General features: G+C 39.3%; 2 protein-coding genes across 6 annotated transcripts in view; both read right to left on the reverse strand.

Annotated features, from left to right (window-relative positions):
• The window catches only part of PHKA2 (phosphorylase kinase regulatory subunit alpha 2), a 42543-nt gene extending 30179 nt beyond the window's left edge, over positions 1-12364 (reverse strand). Inside the window, exons 1-10 of one of the 2 annotated variants that reach the window (XM_021552998.4) lie at positions 12200-12364; positions 6843-7001; positions 5466-5513; positions 4769-4937; positions 3845-3927; positions 3162-3242; positions 2068-2166; positions 1607-1753; positions 1328-1381; positions 636-758 (exon numbers count right to left, since the gene is read on the reverse strand). In XM_021552998.4, the coding sequence (XP_021408673.2) occupies positions 636-758; positions 1328-1381; positions 1607-1753; positions 2068-2166; positions 3162-3242; positions 3845-3927; positions 4769-4937; positions 5466-5513; positions 6843-7001; positions 12200-12277 (1041 nt within the window). In that variant the 5' untranslated portion in view covers positions 12278-12364. The remainder of the gene's footprint in view (positions 1-635; positions 759-1327; positions 1382-1606; positions 1754-2067; positions 2167-3161; positions 3243-3844; positions 3928-4768; positions 4938-5465; positions 5514-6842; positions 7002-12199) is intronic. The other variant, XM_077781629.2, reaches the window with a different exon arrangement.
• Positions 12365-13700: 1336 nt separating this feature from the next.
• The window catches only part of ADGRG2 (adhesion G protein-coupled receptor G2), a 59179-nt gene continuing 51087 nt past the window's right edge, over positions 13701-21792 (reverse strand). For all 4 annotated transcript variants that reach the window (XM_085559167.1, XM_021552934.4, XM_085559172.1 and 1 more), the window contains 4 exons: positions 21221-21495; positions 19600-19701; positions 18719-18871; positions 13701-15761 (listed from right to left, as the gene is read on the reverse strand). In XM_085559167.1, the coding sequence (XP_085415293.1) occupies positions 15577-15761; positions 18719-18871; positions 19600-19701; positions 21221-21495 (715 nt within the window). In that variant the 3' untranslated portion in view covers positions 13701-15576. The remainder of the gene's footprint in view (positions 15762-18718; positions 18872-19599; positions 19702-21220; positions 21496-21792) is intronic.

The raw sequence follows: 21792 nt of genomic DNA on the forward strand, positions 1-21792 counted from the left end.
ATTTTTAATTTCTTTCAAGCTACCAAACTGCAGAAGTTCTGGTATAAATGTATTTAGTCCTGCCTACTTGCTGCTCTTCAACTTACCAATACTCCCCAAGTGCCACCATAACCTTTGGAGGGCTACAATCAATTTAGTTCTACTGACCACTGGACGTCTGGCACAGTAATGGCATGAAGTTACTCGGGAAACTAGTGAAAATGAAATTGCCCTACATAAGCCAATCTCAGATCCCCCTGAATGTACAAAAAGACTGAAAGTACTACAAATCTTGTTCTCAGCAGCCAAGCCAAAGAGGCTGGGGAAAAAGAAGCTTGTCTCATCCTGAAGTAATTGTGAAAGGCACACCAAGGTCGGTGATAAGACAAAACCAGCAAAATAAACCCTGTTTAGCCCAGGTTTACTACCCCAGCTAATATAACCACTCAACCTGGTAGGGGCAACCAGGCCCCAGTGTGCACAACCTTGCTGCCTCTACCACATCATGAACTCCCCAGGAAGGTGAAATTGGCTGAAGACTATTCCACTCTGCTAATGGGGTATCTAAATAATACCCAAAACAAACATGGAACAAAGTTACAAAATACTGTGGGTAAATAGTTTTTCAATTTGAAAGCAATGTCTTCTTTCCTCACCTGGATCTTGTCCTCATTAAATATTCCATCTATTAGGAAGTATGTCCAGAATACTGGCCACTCACATTCAATATTCTCAAAGAGCTTGAGCTCAGCAGGATCATAGTGCAGCCTGCTTGGATCCTAAAAAATTCAACCACACTTATTTAGTCACAGTGCTAGATTAGTCACTTATATTCCAATCATAATGCTAGCCTATTTTATACAAATTATAGCATATACACCAATACACCCACCAGAAATGGTTTCCATGCAGTCTCTTGACTTCTTTGTCACATTCACTCTCAAACTCATTTAATAGTTCTCTATACAAATCAATCCTTCCTAGTCTCTGGATCTAAGTGTCTCCCAAATGATTGTGGCTCTGCCTCAGTTCAAAGATATTTTGGGATATTTCAGAGATACCGCCTCATCTTAGACACCATAAGTACATCTAATGGTTAATTTCTTACAGAATTATGAATTAAGTTCTGTCTTTAATAATTGTTTTTAAACCCTTAGAGCCTCCCTCCAATATGTGTCCTTTCCGGGGTGGGTACCTGGATTACCCCAAGATCCAATAAGATGTTTTAGCAGTGATGAAGAACATCACCCCTTCATGTAAATAAAACAAATTATGCCTATAAAGAAGAGATAAATTTCTTCCCATGTGCTTACTGAAAATATACATCATAAATATATATCAGAAGTACCTCTCTGGGTGTCTTGTAACCATCTCGGAGAAAGCGACAGCAGCCATAGCGGCCCTGTAAAAACAGACAACATTGTAGAAAATTCCCCTTACACTTCTTCCTCATAGACTAATATCACAATAAAGGTGTGTGCTGAGTTTTATGGGTCACTTAGGGATCTTTCTCCCTCTCTTCATGCACAGAGGAACCAACCTTGCAACCCTTGTTTAATTAGCATTGTTGGTTTAGAAACAGGTTTTGCTTCTCTCTTTGGAAAACAAAAATAAAGTAAATCCTTACCTGCAATTTGGATATGATTTCACTCTTGGTTACATTAACAAGGTTCACATCCTCCACTGCAAAAGCTGGGTAAGAAATAATAGACAGAAGGCCAGCATCTATCTCCTTTGATGTGGATGCCCTTGGCAACATGGAGTACAGAATAGACTGAGCAAAACAAGAGCAGGAGAGAGAGATGTAAAACAATTTGCCAACTTCAAAAGCTATGTCAAGTGCAAATAAGACTAAACTATTTGCAAACTGACAGAGAAGTGTGTGCAGTTACTTTTAACTGTGTTAGAATGAGAATGCTTCACCCAATTCAGTTTGACATGATCTACTAGAAACAGGGTGAGCAGCATAGCCTGAAGCCATCCTTATTATATTACATTCTTGGCTTAGTTAATCAACATTTCATTTAAAAACAAAGGGGAGAGAGTGTTAGGTTTTCCCCTAGTAAAGCAGAGCAGACTAATTTTTACCTGGCAGTGTTCCACTTCATCAGGAAGAACATGAATCACTGATTTGTGTCCTCCATGAGCTCCAAAAAGATCTAGTTCATCAATTGCTTCCAAAGCAGCCTTCCAAGGAAACCAAACCACAACTCAAAATCAATAAATACCTTTTAAAACAAGTATACACCCTAGCACCTGTACTTAACCTCTAAAAGAAATTACAAAAGACAGCAGTTCACCCCACAGACTTTTTTTCATCTTTAAAGGGAAGCTTGGCAATATTTTAGAAAAAGTAACTATTTCTGGTTTTCAGCTAGTAGGATAGAGGACTGATGTACTGGTGATCCTTCCTACAATTTAAAGGCAATACAAAAAAACTGGGAGCTGGCTTTCCAGAGAGATATCATCTAAATATTGACCTACTTAGTAAAAAATGCTTGTCCTGCCCTATATTCTAAAATAACCTTCTTTATCAGTGAGTGCACACAAGATCCAACAAATCCTGCTGAAATGCAAATGCACCTTTAACCTTAATGATATTTGTCTTCTGTCTGTCCCTCAGATACCATGTAATGAGGTAGCTGTCAATTACATATTTACATTTATGGCCTGAGCCTCATTTAGTATGTCTGTGACCTTGAGCTATGAGGGAATCAGAAATATCTACTTTCTTTTAAGCATATCTTCATTTATTTTTCTCTCTAAACTACTTGTAGAAAATTTCTTAAACTGATATTCTGCTCTTTTTTAGAATTTACATCTGACTTGATCTTACCATGACAACACATATGACACTGAGGTTGAAGAATTAAGGAGGAGGGAAAAGAAAACCCGAGGCCACTTTATAAGACTGTATCTCACTGAATCTGTCAGATTCATGGTTCGGTTAATCTGGTACCTTTCTTGTAATCCCTGGAACAACTGTGCTGAGGCCCTTCAATAAGAGCCATTATCCCAAAGATTTCACACTAAAAAATACTCACACCTAAACAAAAAAACTTATACAATCAGCTAACTATTGCAGTGGCCAAGAAGTCCATACAAAGGAAGCAATCAGGTTTGTCAGAGCTCTTAAGTATAACACAGCAGCCATGAAGAAGGTATCAGGAAAACATTCTCACTTTGGCCATCCCTACAGAGCTCGCGTTCAGTTCAGGGATTCCTTGGTTTGTCTTATCACCACGTTCCCAAATTCCATAATCCTGCAACAACATCATCAAGAAAAAAATCACACAATTTTATATAAAAGCAACATTTTGCCCCATTTCCCACAACAAATCCCCACCCCTACATGAAATTAGTTCATTATTTGCCTTCAAAAAAAAAAAGTAAAAAGGAGCTCCAAGTCTCAAAAGAGACCCTCCTCATGTTTGAAAAGAAGCACATAAAATTACAACCCCAGCAGGATCACGTGTACAGTCACAAATCACTGCCTTCACAGAACACACAAAGCTCTTTATCCCTCCTCCTGTGCATGTCCCTTTGACTTGGTTTGCTAACAACCTGTCCTTTCTAGAAAGGCCTATAAGACTTATAATTAGACATCAGGAAATATTACTAATTATCAATAAAACCCCCTATTATTGTGATAGAACAAGTATATCTCACCCATGCAGCAGTAAATCCTCCACAGCCCTCCCAACATCTCCAAAGATGCTGCTTGCACTGTAAAGCACTGACAGGTTCTGATATCTTCTTGTGGAAAAAACCAAGTCCCTATTTTACTTCTCCAGCAATAAATAATTTTCCACCCACACTTGATCTGAGTGGTGTTCAGATCATTTACATATAAATAACTACTTACAGCAACTTTGTAGGCAGCTTCTATGTAAAAAACAAGATTCTGGATAAAGGTAACTTCATCAAGGGTGAAGATAATACGTAGCCCTGATCAAAAGATGGAAAGAGAATAATTGTATTGTGAACTGCAATAGCTACTCTACAGTGATTTTCATGCTTTTATTTGCTATTAACCCCTGCCCACTGAAATAAAAGGAAAAACTCATTTCCAAATGTCAGGCAGGAAACCTCAATACTTGCTACTGATTAAATACTTCAAACCCCACCAACACTGTTTCAAACCCCACCAACACCCCACCAGACTGTTTCAAAGACCAACCAAAAACCACCTCACACTCAGACCATGGGTAAAAAGCAGAGGCACCTGAGCCACCTCTGGCTCTCCAGAACAGTGAATACCAATTCCTGCAGCTCCCCAGCCCTCTGCCTGCTCAGTGCTCTACCAAGGAACCTTCAAGATGACCAGGTGCCTGCTCTGCAGGGATCAATTGCAAAGGGTTTCAAAGACAGAAGAACACATAAGGAAACACATCCTTATTCTCACAGGAGGAGTATGATTAAGAAGAACACAAGATAATGCAGCACCAGTAAGAGAAGAAACACTGATGGCACAAGTGCACCTGACTCAATGTTGCTACTCTCTGAAGAAAAGTGGTTGTCTCCTATGAAGTCTTCAAACATGAGACTTCTCTGACATGATTCTAAATATCTCATGTATTTGATGCCTTAATTAAGGGCACAGACACTGCCAATTACTATAAACAAGAAATTCCAAGTAAGGCTATTTTTTTTCCCAGAGAAACATGACTTGCTTCTGAGTAATAATTATGTAAAGATCTTTGAAGCTGGTTACTGCTTTTCTTTTACTTTTAAAATAAGAGCTGGAATAGAAAGGCTGCAACAAAAGGCAAAAATATCTTCTGCTTACCTGATGCAGTCATCTGTGCTAAGAAGAGCAGGTAGAGGGAAGTTGCATCCACTTGTAGATGCCCCCACTGGTCATCCCCAACCACTGTGGCACAAGTTGCAGAGTTATACTTGGCATGGAGGCAGTCTTTGGTACTCTGAGTGCGTTTGAACTTCTCTACCTTATCTACCTAAAAAAACATCATAAATCTCAAATCTGAAACATTTTGGAAGAAATTTTCCAAATTATTTTGAAATTAACAATTTTCCTTAGGTGAAGAGAATCTTGAGGTCTTAATCCTGTAACCTCACTCAGTTTTGATTGACCAGAGGGCTTAAACACAACTCTGATATTAGACTCCAGTTAAATCCACATCTCTAAGGAAACTCTGACATTAGACTCCAGTTAAATCCACATCTCTAAGGAAAGAATATGATTAAATTACCTTGTTGAGTTCAGATGTAAACTAGAGGCATCCATCTTGGTGAAAATCAGTTTGCAAAGGCAAAACTCTGATTTGCTACAAGCATATTCTCAAAATGTTACTTGGACAAGAAGTGGAAGCAAGGTCAGTGTTTTGCTCAAGAGTTATAAGAAGACTCCCCACACCACCATCTGCACACACACAAAATAAGACACTCCATGGAAGACACAAGAACTACATGCTTCAATGAAACACTTTGTAAATACATCTACTAACTCAATCCTATGGCATTACCTGTCTCATCATGCACTGCAGGAGTCCCCGCATCAGCTTCACAACGTTCTGCAGGAACAAAACATACCAGTGCCATTTTCAGCCTCATGCTCTTACTAACAACATTCAAAAGTGGCAAAGTTCACACCCTCTATTAATGTCCTGCCAAAGGTAAAAAAGAATATATATCTGCCCAAAATGTTTTGCATGCTTTTTTTTTTTTTTAAATACAGCGATGAGATTTTATTCCTTCATCCCTATCTAGAAGAAGTCTTTTCCCAAAGGTCCTCTCTAAACAGTGGAACAACTTTCCACAGTCCTAAAGGAGCTAAAGGAAATAAGAAGAATGCTAAGTCTTGTAAGAATATTAATACTACATTTTTTGAATTTACAGATCTAGGGAACATTGGTAGGTGACTTCATGACATTGACATGACCGCGAAACCTGTAGAGCTTCTTCCACTCTTTATACAGTACAACAAAAGTCAAGTGACAGTAGAGAAAGGACCGTAAGTCTGAATGTAGAGAAGTGCAAGATTGTGCATTAAATAATCAACCCCACCTTTTCACCCCAGTTATATAGCCTCAAAATGTAAATATGATCATGCAAACTGAGTCAAGGTTATTCTGTCACCATGGACCTCCCTGGTTCAAGTAAGGACACAGCAGCAAAAAATTTACCCAGTGACTACAAAACAACATCAGGACACCAACAGTCCCTCACTTCACATTTAACCCACCTCTGTTTAAATTCTCATTTCTGATATACTCACATTCCCAACTGCAGATTTTAGTATTTAACTGCGTAAGTTATGTCCCTTTCCAATTCTCCAGCACAGAACTTATCAGTCTGGAGGTCATTACCATCTCCACTATGATGAAACACACCTACACACCACGTACAGCCTTCGTGAACATTCCAAAGACTTCTACTTTAAACAGCATGCTTCTCTTTATGGGGAAGAAAGGTCTAGCAGATAAATTGCTGCAAGCAGCCTAGGCCTGATTTTCTGCACCATAACACACCTTATGAGGAACATCAAGGTTTAATCAGAGAGAGTAATTGTAAATTGGGAAACAAAACCTCTCAGAAGCCTAATTTTCAACAATCAGCCAACCTATAAAGTTTGACTTCTACATATTTTTGTTTCATTTGCAGTTAAATTCAGATGTTAGCCTCTCTGCCATCCAGTCCTTCAAATCCTCCTTGCCAGAAAGTTGCCACGGATACTGCACACCACACACTGCATGGATGTTGCTGTCTCTGGAAGGTGTACTCCAAGCCAAGAAAACCCTGCCAGATTCCAGACACAGCAGCAGTGCAAATGCACTCTCCAAAAACACTACAGTAAGAAAACCCAAACAGTGGAACTGGTTGATGGTTGAGCCTTGACGCACCTGCTCAAGCTCGTAGGCTTTGGCTTTATCCTCATCCCGGTCCGCATTCTTCCGATACGCCATTCCCAGCCCCCACACGGCCAGGATGCTGTAGATGTTGTCCCGTACCCAGGCATCCTTATGGTCTGCCCCGGCTGAAAGCAGCCCCGTCACTGGGTTCTAAGCATGGCAGAAGAAATAAAGAACAAACATTACCACCTCAAGTCCCATCTGCTGTGAAGCATCACTTCTTTCTGCATTAAAGGGTAACAAACTAAAGATGATTTCATGCTAAGTGTACACTGCGGCTGCTCATGATTTCACAACAGAAGTGAGATCCCATCCTTGCTTCCCAAACTCACACAAATGAAATGCAAAATTTATTTGAACATTTCAGCTTGTAAAATTTACAGCATCCAGCTGGACATCTTCATCCATTAAGGATTAGTAGCTGAGTCACTGAGTGAAATTCAGAATACGTCAGGGAAATGCACATTTAGATTTTACATATTTATGAGGAAAAGAAGGCACTGAGTTAACACGAGCAGTTTAGTATGGGATATATGCTCCTCTATGTAACTGGTCTGTGGCACAATTTTTAGAAAGTAAAAAACCACTAGTGATCTTCTAGGAGATTGAAAAAGTATTTCTATATATCTGCCCACTCAGTTTATGACAGCTAAATCAATGTAAAACCTTTATTATATCCTCATTTGGAAAACATACAGGAAAAAAATGTGAAGGTGTTGAAAAGCAGCACCATCTGAAAAGCAGAGCATCCCAAATACTCCATTAAATTTTTCATTGCATCATTAATGCCCATCACTTCACTATCCTTAATTTTTTTAGACCATCTTTCTTGGCTGTACATTCTTGACTAACAAAAAAATGAAGCAAAGAGGCAAAAGGTTAATAGAACTTTTAATCAAATCAAGCTTTTACAGAAAATTTCAGTGAATGAAGACCAGTTGGTGGGGTTGGTGTGACTAGGGGCAAAGATTACTAAAGATTACTTTTACAAAAGTAAAATTTAAAAGGATACATCCACCAATTTTTCGTTTCTCCCACACACTGGTTCACTCAACTAATTTTTTATAAAAAAGCTGGTTTGAGAGAGAGGGGCTTTAGTTACAATTTCCTGGTCTCTGCATGTGAGCAGCACAGGGGTGACAGCCTGACAGACTGACCGGGCACAGTCAGCCCTATTGTCATGGTTTAATACAGCAATGCTTAGTGGCTCACTCAGAGTAGAAAGGAAGTTCTGCTGCAACAGCCCCCTCAGCAACTATTGAAGGACCCCTGCTTACCTCTTTGATGGGGAAAGTACCATATATGAATGCAAACAGCTTAAAAAACTTCTCTTTGGTCTTGAAAAGTCAAACAAGGAGTAACAAAAGTCCCAGCTCAGCACTGTGCCCACATGACAAAACTCAGGGTCTCAAAAGGTAGACCACATACTCCCAGCATTCGTAGAGGACACTTTGTTCCCCTCCCTCCAATGCAGGACAACAAATGTCTACTCGCCTGCAGCCCTGACTTAATAGAGATCACTCTGCTGTCTGAGAAATTATCATTTTGGTTTATTTTTCCCTACTCTCCATGCTGGCTAGCTGCCACTTGAAAAATAAAAATGTCTCTGTGTACCAAAATGGAATCCCAGAGAAAAAGCCCATCCAAGACTTTAAAAGACTATTCAGCTCCCAGGGAGGGACTTGTCTATCTCAAGAGGTTGTATTAAACACATCCATGGGTAGCTATCACCATTTCACCACCTTTGATTCCTCTATAAGTTGGTCCCAGCTTTTTGGGTGCACTGGGGCTGGCTCTCATGAACTGACAACACAATATCTTTCCTCATGCACATTCAAAATGTTAGCAGAACAATATAATATACTAATTAATATTTTATGTGGCTTTGTTTCAGCTTTTTCAGAAGTATTTTCTCTTAAAACTACCATTACTTTCTTTTGTTACCTGCTGGCACCATATGAAAACTACAATATTTACAAGGTGCTAAAGAACCCACAGAAACACTGAGTGCACTTAATCCCCCTGAGGTCAAAGGGATTTTAGCTTAGCTAGTACTTCAAGCATTCCATCTATGCAGTGATAGCTAATTAGACTAGCAGGTCTCATCCTGCAAATCACCCTGCTCATAAGATCCATAGAGCAAAGAATTTTATCAGCACCATGGGCTGCCAGCTGATTGCTGGCTAAGGCTTTAAAATGTTGTATCATGCCCAAACCTATATTTAAATCTATCCATCAATCTAGAGACAAAAAGACCCCCAACAACCCAAACCAAAAAACACACCAGTTCTTACATGGCAGCAGATGTCAATAAGAACTTCAGCATGACAGGAACAAAACCAGTAGGGTTCTAACAAGAGCAGCAAAGCAAGTAATTTAGCATCTTTATGAAAGGTCAAATTAAAGAGATTGTCTCATTGATCTGTCAAGTGAAAACTGAGGTAGCTCTAGCAAAGTTTGTAAATTTGTTTGTGAAACTAGCTGTAATATGATGTGAGTGAGTCTTGGGATGGTCTAGAAGCTGGACTCAATGGTTCTTGTGAGTCCCTTCCAATGTGATTCCATAACACAGCTGGGGTTACCCATACAGGTATGAGCCTTCCTTATCAGGTCCATATGCTTTTCACTTATAGTACCATAGCAATACTTAAAATGTACATAGATGTTAAGTTTTACTATTTCCTAATCTTAATATTCACATTTTTTTCTTATGTCATTCAATTTAACAGGTGCAATAAGCAGCTGAGTGGTGCTTTTTTTGGTCTGCTCTGCTTCAGCACCAAAGCATCCCTCTGACTCCTGTCCCTTGGAGTACATGCAACAGATGGCAGGTGCCCCACAGACAGGAGCCAGTAGTCTGGTCTCATCCTCCATTTATAACCTTTAACAGGATGGTAACTATCAGTGTGCATGCTACAGGGACTGACAAGGACAATGTAACATCTGCAAAACAGAAAAAGGTTTGCTACTGATCTGATCCTAACAAGATCAGGTCAAGGTGCCACACACAGAAAACTGTCAGCCCTGGTGCAGTTGAACCTGTTACTTGAACACATCTGCCCTGATAGCACAGATACCCTGCATTAAAAATTGCCTCTAAAAATCACATTGATCTAGAGCAATTGGAATGAGCACAAGATTAATTTCTGCTACTGAAAAACTTAGCTCCTGGTGCATTAAACACCTGATCAAAGCCCACTGCTCTGTGCACAATTCACGTTGCCCTTGCTGCACCTTACAGAGGTGAGTGTGTCACTGCCCTCTGTCAGAGCACAGCAGCTGATGTGCTAAGGCTGCTCTCCTGCAGCTGTGGATGTGAGGGGCAGGGTCACAGTCACACATCACCCCGCACTGAGCAGCAGCACCTCAGAAGCATTTTAAACACCTTCTGGTTCTTCTGCCATGCTGCTCCTGAGCACATGGCTAAAACTCACTTCCCTGTCCCTGGCTCCTTCCTGAGAGGCACCAGCAGCAGTGAAGCAGTAGCATCCAAGCCCATCCAGCCACAGACTTTCTGCTCCCATGAAAGACACAGTTACATGTGGCCCAAAAACAACCTTCCTAACTTGCCCAAACACTGCATGCCTTCACCTGGCTGAACACAATATTTTCAAGCTATTGCAGTGAAAAAAACAGGAAGACTATAAATAAATATATTTTAAAAATCTAGAAAGATGCCTTGAGCATTTCTCTGAGTCTTCTTGAGATACCACTGATCCTCTGCCTTGCTGCTAGCCTGTGAACTGCTTTCCACAAAAAGAAGAAAATTTACCTCCTTTCCTCACCTCTGAATTCTTGAGCCCTTAGTGGAAATGGCAATACATAGTCATGAACACTTATCCTATTGCTTTAAATAGCAATGACAAAATTCTTGGTCAGCAGTATGAAGCCCTGTATTACCATTTACTTACACTTTTTACTATTGTTAAATATTAATATCATCAAGGCTTTCATGGGGCATGTTTGAGCTCTGAATCTCAGAGTATCCACGTTTCCCCTAATGGAAGCTGTTACCAGCATCCTCATCTTATTATCAAGGAAATTAAGGCAGGCACTGGAAGCCAAAGTGACTTGCCCAAGGTCATCTTGCTGACAAAAGGCAGAGATGGGAACACAACTAAAAGCTTCTCCTGCACCCCAGCACAGGAAGAGCCAAAAATTATCTTCTCACGCCACAGATACCAATTCTTGCATTTGTTTCTACTGAGTCTACAATAATTAGTACACAAACACCAATTCCCAGGTGTTTGGACCCTGTGCTCAAAACAATGGCCAGTGACAAAAATCTTACTGACCAAAGTGCATTTGGGGCCCAGCCTCTTATTTCACTGCTAATCAGTTTCTTGCAACTGTCATCAACAAAGCATTTTGGTAACTGATCTGTGCAAAAAACCCTGCTGCTCATCTTTATATACTGGATTGTTTTAACCAACGCATGACACTGCTGAACACCTTCTGAGTCCTCAGTGCCTCCTGAGTAAAGCAAGCACACTAAGCAGAGAGCACTGCGCTGACCAAAAAACACAAGGTGCACAACAACCTCCCGGAACCACCCCGGCTATTTTCGTTCTTTCGCTGCTCGCCTGTGCAGCTCCAGAGCCTCAGCAGTGCGGACAGCGGGAGAATAGACTGGAAGCTCTGGGTCGTGCCCCCGCACACACGTGCTGCGGGGAGCACACAGGGATCCGCACCGCGCTGTGCTGACAGGCACGGCACAAAGTCCTGCTCGGAGCTTATGGCACCGGGGCGGAATGCTGCTCTTGCCATGGGTGCGTGTGTATATATATATATATATATATATATATATATATGCACACACACACACACAGATATAGCTATACATACACAATATGTAGTGTGTATCTATAGATAGATGTAGATAAATATATAGATATAGATATAAATATAGATATAGATATAGATATAGATGATATAGATATAGATATAGATATAGATATAGATATAGATATAGATATAGATATAGATATAGATACACACACATAGTATGTAGATATCTATAGACAGGTGGATAGGTAGATATAGTGTGCACAACGGGTGGGTGTGCATCATATAGCCATGAAGACATTGTATACACAATGCTATTTATTTATACAATATTATTTATAAGCTCAGACTCGCTGTGTTTTCCACACGATTTCTAAGGTACACTTACACAAGGGCCCCCAGGATCCGCACCGCCTCAGCGTTCCCCGCGCTGCTCCGCAGGCGGGGCGGGACATGCGGACCGGAGGAGGGATGCTCGTGTCCCTCCTGCAGCCCCCGGCCCCGGCAGCCGCCGCACAATCCCAGCCCCGAGCAGGCGTCCCGGGGCGGCGGCTGCTCCTCACCTGGTGGCAGAGGATGGTCCGCTGGACCAGGCGGGCGTAGCCGTCCAGGCGCACCCCCGAGTTGCTGCGGCTCCTCATGGCCCCACCGCCGCCCGGCCCGGCCGCGCTCGGGGCGGCGGCAGCCGGAGATGGCGGCGGCCTCTCCCCGCCCTCACGGCGGGGCGGGGACAGGGGACAGCACACGGACCGAGCAGGGGAGGGGCCTCCTGGCGCGACAGAACCCCGGCTGCGTTTGCATAAAACAGAGTCGATTTTATACGACCTCTTGGCAAGTTCGTAAAATAAAGCTGCGAATGGCAGAATACTTGCTGGAAGCTTTTCTTTCCCCCAGCCTTGAAAAAACCCCACTGTTTTGAGATCTGATCGAATGAATGCACGAAACAGATGTTGCAGAGTTACTGAAGGTGTGGTATTCACTCAAAATTCGGAAAGCATTTTTTCCCGTTGTCTTTTTTTTTTTTTTTTAAGTGAAGTGGTATCATTAACAGAGCTACTATTGTAACTTTTCCTTGCTGTTCTTCCCCCAGTGACTGCAGCGGGCAGTCGTGGCTGATGAAGCGGCGTTCCCGGCCGTGTTCGCCCCTCGGTGGTGGCCGGACAGCGGCTCTGCACGGCACCAGAGGACAGAGCTCTGGTTCATCACCTCCCTCTGCCAGAGCCGTGCCAAAACATAGACCAGCCTCCCCGTTCAGGGCACCGCTTTTTAGAGACTGCACTTAGGGACCAAATTTGCTGAGCAGGGTGGTGCCAGCTGTACACGGCAGGTGGCTGTTTATCTTTGACTAAGTTTAAGACCTCCTTACAGATCCCCCGAGTTAGCCCTGCAGCCACAAACTAATGCACAGAATTTTACTTGGTGCTCTAGGCAGGTGTTGCAGCTTTCCCCAAGCTCTGGGTGTCCTGGCTAAAAAAGTCCGAGAGACCAAGAACCAAATGGATACTGTAACACCCAATGCAAAAACATCTTCTCAGCTAGCTTGAGGATTGCCTAAAATATTATTCTAAAATATTATGCCGGTTTAAGTGCAAACTTTTACTACAATATGAGCGTACTATTAAGTGGCAAAGTCAGAAAGGACTCCTCTCCCCTAGGAATATATAAAATAAAATTTATGTCAACAATCCTAACATATTTTAGTGTGTAAAAATAATAATAAAAAAAAAAGAAGACTCCAAACAGCCAGTGGAATATGTGTATTCATAGGGAATTTAATTACTGAAACTAAACTCAGCTATATGCTTTTGCTTACATCATTCCTTTAGGAGAGCTTCAGCAGACTTGAGGGCAGGCATTGACTGGACTAACTTACATCAGGGTTGTTTTCTCTGCTAAAATCCTGCTCTGTCAGAACCATGCAAGGTAAAATATGTAGCAGAGTATAAATGTAAAAGCTGGGTCCACTTTTTCTCCAAGAGGTGATATACTGTTGATCCTGTAATCTGAAGAATTGTAATGCAGCCCAGTATTAATGACACTTATCTAAAAGACAAAGTTTGTATATTTTGTGTTGTAGTTGCTGAAAATTTATTACTTTTTTTACAGTTGAAAATATAAATATAAGAACATTAAATAATTTTACAAGAAACACTGCAAAGGCAATTAGCCAAATAGTTAAAGCATTCACAGAAATGTATTCCAGCTACTAGCATTCCAGGATGGGCTTTTACCAACATGCAGCTAAAACCCTGTGGATAAACACAACAAATACTTTAAATTCTCACCTTAAAAGCATAGTCATAGTAATTTTGGATGTAAGTGACTGAAGGAACTGAAAGAACCGATGTGTTGCCCACAGAACCACAATGGGGTTTGAGCACTGAAGAGGTTCAATTGCTATCTCCAGCAGAGCCCCAGAGAAGAGGCATGTAACTCATGCTTCTTGTTGAGGAGAGTGTCTTCAGGGCACCCAACTGAGCCCTCCTCACTGGGAAAGCAAAGCCCTTGCTCCCCATCAGCATGCACCTGCTTCATGCAGCCCTCTTTACAGGGCCTGGTACTCTGCAGTCTGGCACCAATTTGTCCTAGTTTGCTTTGGGAGCATCCAACTTTTGCCCAAGATTGCAAATTGAAAAAGCAAATTGAAATAGCTGCACATGTGTGTGAGGAAGAAGAGGTAAGACCAGGGCTTTGGCCAATTTCTGTTCAAGAGGAATCTTCACAATGTTGTATGGACTTCCAGCTGCTTTACATGAAGAGCCAAAATCCATATTTTTTCCAATAAATATCACAAGAGGAAAGAAATTTTGCTTCAGCAATTACTGAGCTAGCACCTCAGTATTTGGTTTGCCAACCACAAGCCAAAGCACAAGCAGAAAAACTCATTAGAATAGCTCAAGAGCTACCCCTTAAAAAACAACCATGCAATTAAACAAACAATTTCTCAGCTGCTAAATATAGCAACTGTCATTTATTATTTATATTTTTTCTTCAACATGCCTCCCACCCTGCTCCAAAGTTCTCTACTTCTTTAATTGCAAATGAAAAATGGCAGTGTCTCACCACTCAATATAAATACTGACCCTGGTGAAATCAATGGCAAAAACTGATGACTTCACTCAAGCCACCAACACAACTTAGTTGTACCTAATAACCTACTGACTATTTAATACTCCATTCATGGCACTCTGCTTGAATTATACCCAATTTCTATCCCTCTATGGTGTACTAAAAGGTAGCTAAAGGTTCAAGACCAATTGTGTTTGTTATTTACAGTTCTGCATCTAGTGAATATATTCAAACCACTGTAAGTGATCCACTTACTGGACAAATTAAGTTTTGTAGCATTCCATGTTAAAGATAATTAACTAAAGAAAAATGCAAACTCACAATAAAAGTTACAAACAAAATACCAATTATTTTTCTATACATAGGTATATTTAAATTTATATTACAAGAAATAAATATAAAAGTATTATCAATATGCTTAAAGGTTGATATTTTCTGCTTATGTACATCACTGCATTCTGCTACTGAAACATATAAAAAGTGGAAGACAGTGTAGCAAATTGTAACTTTCTACATTTATACAATACTACTAAGTATTATATATCCAGATAAACTTAATTGCAATGAAAAAAAAGTCTAAATAAAACTTTTGTTTAAATGTTAGAAAACGCCTCAAAAACCCCACTCTGATGAAGAAACAAAATGGAAGTGTGCCAGCTGTAATATGACAAACAAGACCTTTTCAAAACAGTACGTTCCTTTTTTTTTTTTTTTTTAATAGAATTGTCCTTGTCAATCCATTGCATGGCTGCCTTGAAGTTCCAGTACCATATATTAAATAAAACCAGTTCTTGGTCTGCTCACATTATGTAAAACTGCTAAAGTGAAACTCTACGTCACACTGTAAAACAATGCTCTGTTTAAAAGGAAATCACATTTTCTCCATAGAACTTAGGCTTCCTCTCTTTGAAGTCCTTCTGAGCGAGATTTGGCTTTTTTGGCTGCCAGTATCATCCTTGTCTTGGAATACAAGTTGTTTGCCTGAAAAGTCATGGAGACACACATCACCATTCTGTACACTGAAACAAACACCATTCTTCTCACTGGAAAGATGACCTGTTGAAACAAAAAAGTGAATTCCCTATCAGAAAGGTTCAGAATCAAGCCTCTCATGCTTTTTTAGTTACTATAGGGAGTTCATACACTCTCATTTTATCCCTGCAACAATTTAAAAATGTTTATTTTTGATAAATATTTTGTATACATTTCTTTTCCTGTGTGAAATCCTGATATTTGAGAGATGTTAATATATTTATGCACAAGGATTCCACATTTTAAGCAATGAAGGTCACAATTCTCAAAATGTAGACTTGACTTGGAATAAGTATCACTAGATAAGATACAAAAGTCTCCTAATTTTAATTATTTGCTTTATTGAATTAAGTGTTAAAGGTATCTCAGGTGTGCCATGCATCTGAAAGAAGAGTGTTTGAATACAAGGAATTCAACTTACAGCATTTACTTATGAAGGACAATCAGAACAAGGCCTAGGTCTTATCATGGGTCAAAATTATACTTAGAACTGCAGAGAATCTTACACATTTAGATGAATCCATAATTACCACATCTAATACCATTGCTGACTGAAGGCTTTTAATTAAATGCTCCACAAATGCTTAGTTCACTGGATAAATCTCCTGCCTCTAGTATCATGTTCTAAATATTTTTAATGAGAATTTGGGGGTTTTTATTCTACATATTTGTGCAAACACTTCAGTTTCGACATTTAAAGAAATTACTTATTAATTTAAGCAGCCATTCAAGCACTTAAACAGGCACAAATGTAGACAGGGTAAGACAAGCAGAACAGCTTTGTTCATTAATTCAAGTAAGAAAAAGGTTGAAATGATAGAAAATAACCATACTTGCTAACACTGTGATTGTTGTTTAACACCCTGCCTGCCTAACACCACTTTATCGTAGGATTGTTCATAACAGCTGTGCCCTAATGTTAGGGCAAAAGCTGAGAAGAAAATAAAGCTTTTCTGTGAACAAATTCAGAAAATTGGTTTTTGTTTCTCAGTGAGGAAATCTGCAGGTTCAGCCATGTGATACCTAACTGTCGTTTCTGAAACATGTAAATCTGCAAGACAAAAACTGAAAATAAGGAAACAGTCGAATGCCATGAAAAGATGAAGTCCAGTAGGAAAGCAAAGTCACAGGCTATACAGACACCCCAAACTTACCACAGTAAGTCATTCAGTCCTGAATGTGGAATAGCATTTCAGTAGAAGCAGTGAGGCTAAAACCATCAAGTGTTTACAGCTCAGTGTATTTATACATAGGTCTTAATTTCTAGAGTGTTTTTGGAGGTAATTTTTTAAAGTTAGGTGTTGCAATGTTATTTTCAAGTTCCAGTTTTGAGAGGAGAGAAATCAGGTGCAACAATTAGAAAGTCCTATGTTCCTATCTAACAGCAGTCCTTTTGGAGGCATTAGGTCAGTTCTTCCAAGTTACATCTGCCCCACGTTTGGAAGCTTTGCTGGGAGCTATCCAAAGTTTAGCCTCTTACGGAAGTCCCATGGACCCAGAAGAATTATTTAGTCAAACTATGCAGGGAAGGTATCATACCACTCTCTTGATATGAATGGAGGATGTGGTACGAGGTTCACAGCATTAAAAATAGACAACAAAATAGGAAATTAGGTGGGTCACCAGAGATATCCATGTTTGTAAGTGCACAAGAACAAGGTTTTATCAAAGTTCTTTCAGCTGCTTTTGTCTAAGAAGTTTTTGGCACAGGACACACAGACACACTGGAAAGGTCTGATTATGTGAATATAGTAGGACAGAATTGGAGCACAGCCAACAGAACTGGCAACACTCAATGGTTTAGATCATCAATTTAGCATCTCGTTCCAAAACACCCAAAAGAACAAAACTTTTTCCAGAAAGCTACAACAGGCATTCATTTATTCAGTTGCTACAACAGACAAGTTCAATAGAACATTTCTGCTCTTTCTTTCTGTTGAGAAAAGCACTCAAAATGCTTTTGTAGCTTGGTATAAGCATGTCAGATGTTGGAGGGAGAGATGGCTTCTTTAATCAGAGCAATTAACATAGCAGGGAAAAAAGAACCCTACAAGACATGCAGGCTTTTGCACCTGAAAATTTCTCTCTTTGAAAGGAAATATTTCTACCTAAAAATATTGCCTTACTTTGTGTTTAATGATAGTGAGTGTCACTGGATTCTGGTTCTCAACTGATCTGTTACTTAAAACGTATGTTCATTATTGCATTATGTGGTAGCCAAACAGGGAGATTTTACAAAGGAATGTGAAAAAAGAAAACCAACCTCAATTTGGAAAGCTGTACAGGGCATGTCCAAATGCCATCTCCTGAAGTATTGCGATTTCTCTGCAATATGCAGTTATTAAACATAAAGGAACAGTAACCTCTAACCCAAAAATTAATTCCATAGCTTTTACTCTTGTACATCTGAGAGGTTATCTGCTGATATAATCCTGTTGATTATGTGCTGACTTCTGACAGCATAGGCCAAGAAATGAGGACAACACAGTCTCTCCAAACATGTTCAACAACTTCATAATAAACATTCTAGTTGATGACATGACTTCTTAGCCTCAACTCTTGATCAGTTGGGAAAAATACCTCAGGCACCTCAGGAGTAATGTCTTCTGAGTTTTGCTTGACTTAAGAGTTTTATACATTACAGATTTTTAAGTTATTTTTCTGTTTGAAAAATTGTTTTTATTGAGAGCTCAAATCAGCAGCATGACATGTGCCCTGCAAGAGTCTGAAGAACTAGATTATGTTCACTGAAAAAAGGTCAGTTTTTAATAAGTACTTTCAATGGTGATTCATATCTAGCTTTCTCAACAGATAAATAAGCCACAGCAAATTTTAAGTGAAACTGAGCGCAGTGCTACTTACACCTGCATTTCAACTCCTCAGGAAGAGCAGAGAGCAGCAGTGCAGAGGACAGTACTATGTTAGAACAGGAAGGATGGAGAATTTTACTTCTGAAGATGTACTATTTTGCATTAACTTACCATTGCCATTTGCATGTACTGAATAATCATTATTCATTAGCAGTGTTGTAGAGTTAGTGGAGTTACTGTTTGATTGTAAGGAGTTGGAAGAACTGGATACTCCTTGATTTACTGTCTGCTTCTTTAAACCATTTGTAGCAGTTCTACTCCAGTCTAAAACAGAAAATAATACAACTCACACAAGCACTATATAAAAATATAGCTAATAATGCAACTAAACGGATATTACACCAAGCCTTTACACATTTCTTGCAGCATTCTAGACAGAATTATATTGTAAGAATTATTTAAATCTAGTTCATTTCCTCTTGTTCCTTTTTAAAATACAAGCAGCCAACTGTCATAGTTTTACAGCTGCAGACCAGATCAGAAAAATAACTGAAGTGCAGTTGATTTTCTAAGTGAAAGTGTATAAAAATACATGGCTTTACAAGAGGACAACTGCTTAAAATAACATTAAAGTAATTAATGTCTTTTTTTGGTTTAAGCCATGCTTCACTTTGTTTTTGTGAAAATAACTGGTAAAACTATGTCTGACTCACAAGCTGGAACAAATCTTACCATTTCTAACTGACCAAAAGTCTTCTGCAAAGACATGCCTTTACCCTGCAGTGGAAGAAGTCATCTCTCAGCAGTTAGCAGCTTAAGGAAACAGCATGTGAACATGCAAGCACTGCATCAGCTACCACCTTTAAAGAGTATAATTTTGGAGGATTATTATATCTTGGATAATAAATTAGAACTGCAGCAACATGATCAATTGGTCTTTTGTTTGTTTTGTTTTGTTGGTGTTGTTTGTTTTTGTAATTATTATAAAATACCAGGAACTTAACATTAAATATAATTATTCAGAAGTTTAAAAAAAATAAATTAATATTTACCAGAGTTTTCAGCCAGCCTGAATTTCCCACAACAAAGGTATCTTCTCCACTGTTTACGGACATTCTCCTTTGTTACACAATAGAAGATGAAAATGAAGAACCCTGCAAAGCAATTCCATAAAAGATTGTTGCAAAATTCACTTTTTTATACTTCCTAATGAACAATATTTTGGTTTTCTTTCATTTCTTTTAGATTTTTAGTAAAAGTAATGACACATTTGTTTGCTGAAAAGGTTTACAACTCTGAATGCTGCAGAGCACCTTTTCCTTACAGAGATTAGAGGAATCATATACACAAAAATAAAAATAACAAATACAACCAAATACATGAAGCACGTAAAGTTTCCTTTTATCAAATAAAAATGGAAAAATGTTGTTGATCTTGAAATTTACTTAATGCTTTTGGAAAAGAATTCACAGCAATGTCAAAGAGAGGGTATGATACCACACTATTATACTATCAAGCTTTTTTAGCACACCGTGTGCCACTGTTACATCTTTTATTAGCAGCTAACCTGTTATCACCAATGTTACAAAATTTTGAGTACTCATCCAGAGAAAATAACTCATATCTAAAATAATAATAAATGGTGCCTCCTTTAGCACTATTTCAAATATTTACTAGAAGGGATGTGCCCATCCCATCTCCTACCACTGCCACATTATAGTCTCTGTCTACTTCTCATTTGCTACTGACTGACACAGGGTGGCATCTAACTTTCCCTGCTTAAAAGCTCATCACAATTGTCCCCCCTGAAGGGAGAGTGGCACTCAATCTTTGCACAGTTTCCAATCTGCAATGGGAAACAGTTGTATTAGATTTAGAATGAATAGTAAATAGTAGTAAGTCAACACAGCAAACAGGGGAGAGGTGTATACATTGAACTGCAATTTTCACTGCTTTAGTCTCTCTGGGAAACCATTCAGCCAGTCATCTAAGTGCCATTTAAGCATAAGTGTGGATCCAAACTTCAGAAGGGCAATTCAGGTATGTTTAGGACACTGTAGACAGTTACAATACCTCCTGTTTATATAAAAATCTATGCAGCAACTCTGCTTTTGGATATGTCCAGTAGCACCCTAGCCTTTGCAAAACCTTATGTTTTTGTATCTACTTCCCATATATTCTTATGTACTATACAGGCCACACATAAGAGTTGGGTCACTAACTTTTAGATGTTTCAGCCTTGCCTGTCTCAATGATCCTTTGCTGAATGTCAAATCTCTCCCAGAAGCCTTAGAGGAACTCAAGAAATTACATGTTTTCACTACATTAATTGTTATAACATGAACACTTAATGTAACTTAGTATTCAAAATTCATCTGTTTGTTAGTGGAAACACAGTCACTTCCAGGGATATCTGGTTTGCATACACTTTTAAAATTACAATATAAATATACCATAACTATATAAATAGTATCTAGTTTTTCTGTACCTTATCATAACAAAACTGCAATTTAAGGTTACTGTAAAGCACTATCATCTCATCTCTAATAGAATTAACATCCTACTGCATATATCAAATTTAAATTTTTATTTCTGAATCAAGAAAATGATGCTTCAAAATGTTTGGTTTGTTATATCATAGACAGGGAGCTGTTACATGGAGGATAAACTTACCTTGCAAAGTGTTGAAAATGGTAAAGAGGTAAGTAAATACCTCATTTACTGTGAAGAAAGCAAACCCCCAAGTAATTCCTAACAAAAATGTGAGGCCAGCAACACTCCTAAGGTCTTGGATACTGGTTTTCCTTTGAGCACCGAGTTGTTTCTTCTTCTTGATACGACAGAGCTGGATCAGCACAACAATGAACATGCTAATATTGATCAGGAATATCAGGCAGAAGTATCCCACAGCAGTGATATAGAAGACAATTCTATTTTTGATCCAGCAGCTAGAACACAAGAACAGCCTGTCAACCATTATCAGAAACAGAAATTAAATGAAACAAACACAAAACAAATTTGTAGTTTGTTGCATGCAAACCATTTTCGCCTTTTACAAAAGGGTGTTTTTTGGCCACAGGATACGAGCCTTCATAAAGGTGATATCCCTAAAGCACATGAGCTACTGTAGAGTTATACTATTGCAAAGCACTACTATTTCTTTCTTGCCTTCCCCCGCTTTACTTTAAAGAAAAGCAATTTGTAGGACCTCCATCCACACCCCACCTTCACCTCCCCCAAAGTAC

Source organism: Lonchura striata, chromosome 1 (assembly GCF_050655825.1).
Source record: "Lonchura striata isolate lonStrDom1 chromosome 1, ASM5065582v1, whole genome shotgun sequence".
In the NCBI taxonomy this organism is placed as follows: Eukaryota; Metazoa; Chordata; class Aves; order Passeriformes; family Estrildidae; genus Lonchura; species Lonchura striata.